At 30.8% G+C, this 5,288-nt stretch overlaps 1 protein-coding gene across 1 annotated transcript; it reads left to right on the forward strand.

The window, feature by feature from the left end:
* The first annotated feature begins 1,631 nt into the window (after positions 1 to 1,631).
* Positions 1,632 to 3,394, forward strand: LOC123226405 (protein SENSITIVE TO PROTON RHIZOTOXICITY 2-like). Its single transcript, XM_044650922.1, has 2 exons — positions 1,632 to 2,992; positions 3,236 to 3,394. Exon 1 carries the CDS (start codon positions 1,771 to 1,773, stop codon positions 2,983 to 2,985), a length of 1,215 nt encoding a protein of 404 aa, XP_044506857.1. The 5' UTR covers positions 1,632 to 1,770; the 3' UTR covers positions 2,986 to 2,992; positions 3,236 to 3,394.
* The last annotated feature ends 1,894 nt before the right edge of the window (positions 3,395 to 5,288 follow it).

Below are 5,288 nucleotides of genomic sequence, written 5' to 3' on the forward strand. Positions count from 1 at the left end.
TTAAAATGAGACTTGACCAACATCATCAGCCGCACGGGCCACTTAAAAGGGAAGTTTTAGTTCTGGTTGAAGGATTCTCGGTCTTCATGGCCGCCAAGCCATCATCACTGGAGAAAGTCATAGCAAAACTTAGTTGGGTGTTTACAACGATGTTATATCATATCATTTACATCATTTTCTAAGATTTTAGACTTGTACTCATAATTATTGTATTATATAAATTAAGAGTTTGATTTTAATATGTAATGAAAAAATTATTTTTTTAAGATTAAATCTATAATCACTATACCAAATAAGTTAAGGGTTTAATTTTAATATATTCTTATTTAATGATTCCTAGTCATTAGTCACTCAAACTATCTCTTAAAAGTCCATGCAACAATAATGTTTTGTTTTTTCCTCGTAGAACAAGGAAACATGAGAAATTTTTTCAACTCATTGCCTGAAAATTTGGCGAAATGAAAATGACTAATACTTAAATTTCTTCTAATCTTCTAGGCACAACTCCACCTATGTGTCTATATATGGTACACAATTGATGGAAGTAAATGAGAGATCATGGTCAAGTATATATCTTAAAAAAAAAATCAATTGATGGAAGTTTTTTTTTTTTTTTAAGAAAAATTAACTTTTTTAGAAAAAAAACTGAAATTTAATTATTCAAGTTCCCAAGCAAATTGTGAAATAGCAACAGTATCGTAAGGATGCTTCATTAAAAAAATAAAAAAGTAGCATTGTCATCATGCCTCTCATTTTTTATTTGCTAGATTTGGCAAATATGCAAAAATTAAACCTCTTTAAACATTTAGAATTTCGTGAATACTCTTCCTCCAAATTAATTAGAGGTTCTTAATTTTCTTATTCTCAAAATCCGAACGTTTCTCTATGATATACAAATCAATAAAATTATATGTATTTATTTTAAATACATATTAATTTATGTATATTATCATACGATTAGAGAATTTTAAATTTAAAATAAAATAACATTCAATCACATTATGACATATATAAGTGTACCAAAAATAGATATATATATATAGTATTATTCTATATAAATTAAGTTAGTACAAATGCTAAGGAATAGGTGAATAAAGCGTATCACAATGTTAAAAGTTATGTTAATGAACAATGTTACATATACATATTTTATTGGTTTATGTATTCAGATGATGTGTCATAATTTTTAACTAAAAATTATTTAATCACATGATGATATATCATATATATACTTATTTTATGTACTTAAAATATATGCATATAATCTCATTGTATGTTAATATATATCGATCTCAAATTATAAGTTAATGTTCTCACTTTATTAAAGAGAATATTGGAATAAACTATCTAATTTAAATTCCCAAAATAATAAAATAATATTTACTAGTTACCCTTTTAACATCTTAATGTGTACCCTTTTTTAAGTAAGAAAGATAACCCAAACTTAAAAGTGAATATAAAATTGAATTAGTGGTAATTGTTTATGTTAATATTCCAACTTCTGTCATGCAAGTTAGTTCTTTATGAACAAGTCGTCCCAATGTGAGAATGGTGGCATTTGAGGGAGGTTTTAAGTGGGGATATTATGAACTCAGCCCTAGCTAAGTTGACTTGAAGTTTTCTAATCTTTTCCCATCATTTCTTATATGTCGCTTGTCCATATAATCACTCTTGTTCAATAACAGGATTTTCTCAATAGTGATCCAAAAAGCAAATCTAGAAAACGCAAAACGATCAAGATTGGAGAGCGCAAAAGCAAATATTAGAAAAATGATTTCTCGGGTCACTTCTTCTGGTTTCCCGAATGTGACGACACAAGGCTCAAAAATGTATACTGTGACCGAGGATGTTGTGTCATCTTCCATGGAAGTTACTTCGGGGCCAGATAATCACTCAAGCTCTCTAGTTTACCATCTTTCCTTGCTGAAAGAAAAGGTTCATCAGGCTGAGTCTCTCGTCGGTATTCTTATCTCCCCGGATCATCAAAATCAGCAGGAGTCGACAGCCATGGCAGTGGCCAACATGGGTTCTGTAGTTCAAGAAATAATCGCTGCGGCTTCTTCATTACTGTTCACTTGCCAGCAGATGAATGTTGGGTCTCCTTCAGGTAACCATAACACAGATGAATTGCACCAACATCATGATGCTAAAGCTGCCGATGCAGCCACAGCAGGATTATCGCAAGCTAACAATTTTGATGGCAATATTAATAATCTCTTTGGTAACATCGGCCAAGAAAAAGGGCAGCAGGGTTTTTATTCTAGTGTGAGTTTTGATTGGTATGGCGACAATATTTATAACTATGGTACGAATGATAATAGTCAAGGCATGAATAATCCGAGCAACAATAATAGAGTTGAAACCGATCAAGGCGTTGAGATTAGTGAGGGTCATGAAGCATCTCGGGGGCCTTCATCTTATGATATTATCGAATTGAATGCGGCTGATTTATTAGCCAAGTATACACATTATTGTCAAGTTTGTGGTAAGGGTTTCAAGAGAGATGCGAATTTAAGGATGCATATGAGAGCTCATGGGGATGAATACAAGACTAGCGCGGCCTTGACAAATCCTTTGAAGAACATGAATGGAACAACAGGAGGAAACAAAGAGTCTACCATGAAAATCACTAGAAAATATTCTTGTCCACAAGAAGGGTGTAGGTGGAATCAGAAACATGCCAAATTTCAACCATTGAAATCGATGATTTGTGCGAAGAATCACTACAAGAGAAGCCATTGCCCCAAGATGTACGTTTGCAAGAGATGTAACAGGAAGCAATTCTCGGTGCTTTCTGATCTTCGGACCCATGAAAAGCACTGTGGGGATCTCAAATGGCAGTGCTCATGCGGCACCACATTCTCCAGGAAGGACAAGCTTATGGGGCATGTTGCTTTGTTTGTTGGGCATACCCCAGTCATCAATGCTAATTTGAAGAAGCCTGGAAAAGTACTTGACCATCAATTACCACAAATCTGCAGCTAGATGATAGGTAAAGAGTAATGCCTGCTTTCTTTTTTCTGTAAATCATGATGCTTAGTTGATGAATTCATGAGAAACTTGAATATATTCTGGTAGGGTACATACTTTTGTTAGCTTTAATGTAATTAAAGAGTTGCTATCTATGAAGAAGTGATTAAGAAACATGTTTTGGATGATTAGTTTATCATTAGATTTGACTAATTTCATGATTTGTATCCTAATTTAGCTTCCATTCTCATTGATTATATGTTAGGGTTGATCAATATAATGCGGAGTACTTACTAGAATGGCTTCTTTTTGTCCATGACAATGGGTTTCTTTCCCTTTTGGTGAGCTCATCTATGACTAGATCTTAAAGGTATAACAGTTTTTAGAAATGTTATGTATAATTATAATGAACATCAATTTGGGTATCAAGCCAAGGTAATGTTTCATAATACACTCAATTTTATTCTTAATTTAAAATCAGTAAATCTCATTATGACATATTACATTATTATCCAAATTGATACTCATTATAAGTACGTATAGTTTTATTAAATTGTTTTTCTCTTTATTAATATATATTGTATATATGTATATGAATGAATAATGAAATGGTACTAACTTATAGATTAAGCTTATAAATATATAATTCCAATACTATATAATTATCTAAAGTGGAGAGTTATGCTTTTAATTAACTATCTATAATGCCCATTTTGAGATTAGCTCAAATTCAAAAGAGTTAGTTTGAGATCAATGTATTAAAATTTGAATACAATTCAAAAATAATTTTATTTTAGATTTGATCTGGCTTGACTCAAACTTAAAGGTTTAGATCAACTCAAACTTGACTTGTTTTATAGAAAATAGTCAAAATTTTCATTTATTCAATTCGAATTTAAATTTAAACTTAAATAGTCCAAATCAAATCTTACCCCTTCCATCAAGTGTGCAAGGTTGCTTCATGTCATATGTTACTGACAATTTCAGTTTAATTTTAAGCTTGACAATTAACCACTTTAGTCTACAGTCCTGGACGTGCTAAGTTTGTTTCTCTTGGTAGGTTGACCCCATTTCTTAATAATTTGTCATGAAAATTAGTTTACTGATAATGATTTTGATAGTACACTGAGCTAGTAGTTGGGAGGCCCCTTTAGGAAGGGCTGGATTTGAATCACAAGCTCAGTTTAATTTGTATAAAACCAAACTCAAACTCAATTCAATTTGTATAAAATCTAGCTTTTAGCTTAATTTATTATTAAAGCTGACTTTATTTTAGTGTATATTAATTAAAATGATAATGTTTTGTATGATTTATTTCAACTTATTGTTAATAATGTCTGTCATTACTAGTCGATTAAGAGTTAATTTATGACTTAATTAACTTTTTAATTAATATATTTCATACCTTTTTCAAGAACTGCATATATTAATGGTTTGTATTAGTTTGCCATACAAGTTTCCTTCTTCGGTTGAGATCTTAATAAGTTCACAAGTACAGAAAACTCATGAAGTTTTTTCCCAGTTTGAAGTTCTTAGAGGTCAATGTAGTGAAAAAGACAAATACATTTTGCAGAAGGTACATGAAACTGCATTCACTTGAATACTTACAGCGACCTTCATCACATTTGAGAATCATGATTTGAGACTTTCAGGACTTGCTGGACTTAAAATTTAACCAATATACTGTACAAATACGTAGATTGGAGTTCTACTTTATACACTCAAAGATTTGAAATCTTATGTTTTCATTGGATTTAGTTGTGTTGAGATTTTGCTTTGTAGTGTGATTTAGAGCTAATGTTAAAAAATGAACAGAGCTGCGATCAAGAAAATGGAAGAAAGAGGAAGAGTTTCGAGAGAGTTTGAAGAAATAGAAAGAACATGAAGAATAACTCAATTTTATTTAGAAGAAAAATGATATTCTAGCATAAAATATATGTAAATAAGAGTTTATATAGTTTAACGTTTTCCGTCACGCCACCTAACCTTGCTGTTACTGTCGTTAACTCTTATCTTAACAACAAAAAAGGATTACTTGCTGTGATTGAATGAATGTTTACTTGTATTTGTAAACAAATTCAGTTTGTTGATTGTTAATTAAATAAGAAGTAAAGGAAAATAGAATAAGGAGAAGTAATTAAATTTGATGAAAAATTAATGAAAAAGTCTTATCTAAGTTGTAACGTCTCTTTAAGGTTGAATTGACTATACCAAACAGATGAAATTCTGGATTTAATGACCAGTTTCACTGATTCGACAACCATTATATTAGATAGGTCAAAAGTTTTATTTTAAAATGTAGTTAAGACGTTAAATTT

The sequence above is a fragment of the Mangifera indica genome, chromosome 9 (genome assembly GCF_011075055.1).
Source record: "Mangifera indica cultivar Alphonso chromosome 9, CATAS_Mindica_2.1, whole genome shotgun sequence".
Lineage (NCBI taxonomy): Eukaryota > Viridiplantae > Streptophyta > Magnoliopsida > Sapindales > Anacardiaceae > Mangifera > Mangifera indica.

Coding starts and splice junctions, on each gene's coding strand:
- LOC123226405 (XM_044650922.1), top strand. CDS start 1,771: ATGATTTCTCGGGTCACTTCTTCTGGTTTCCCGAATGTGACGACACAA.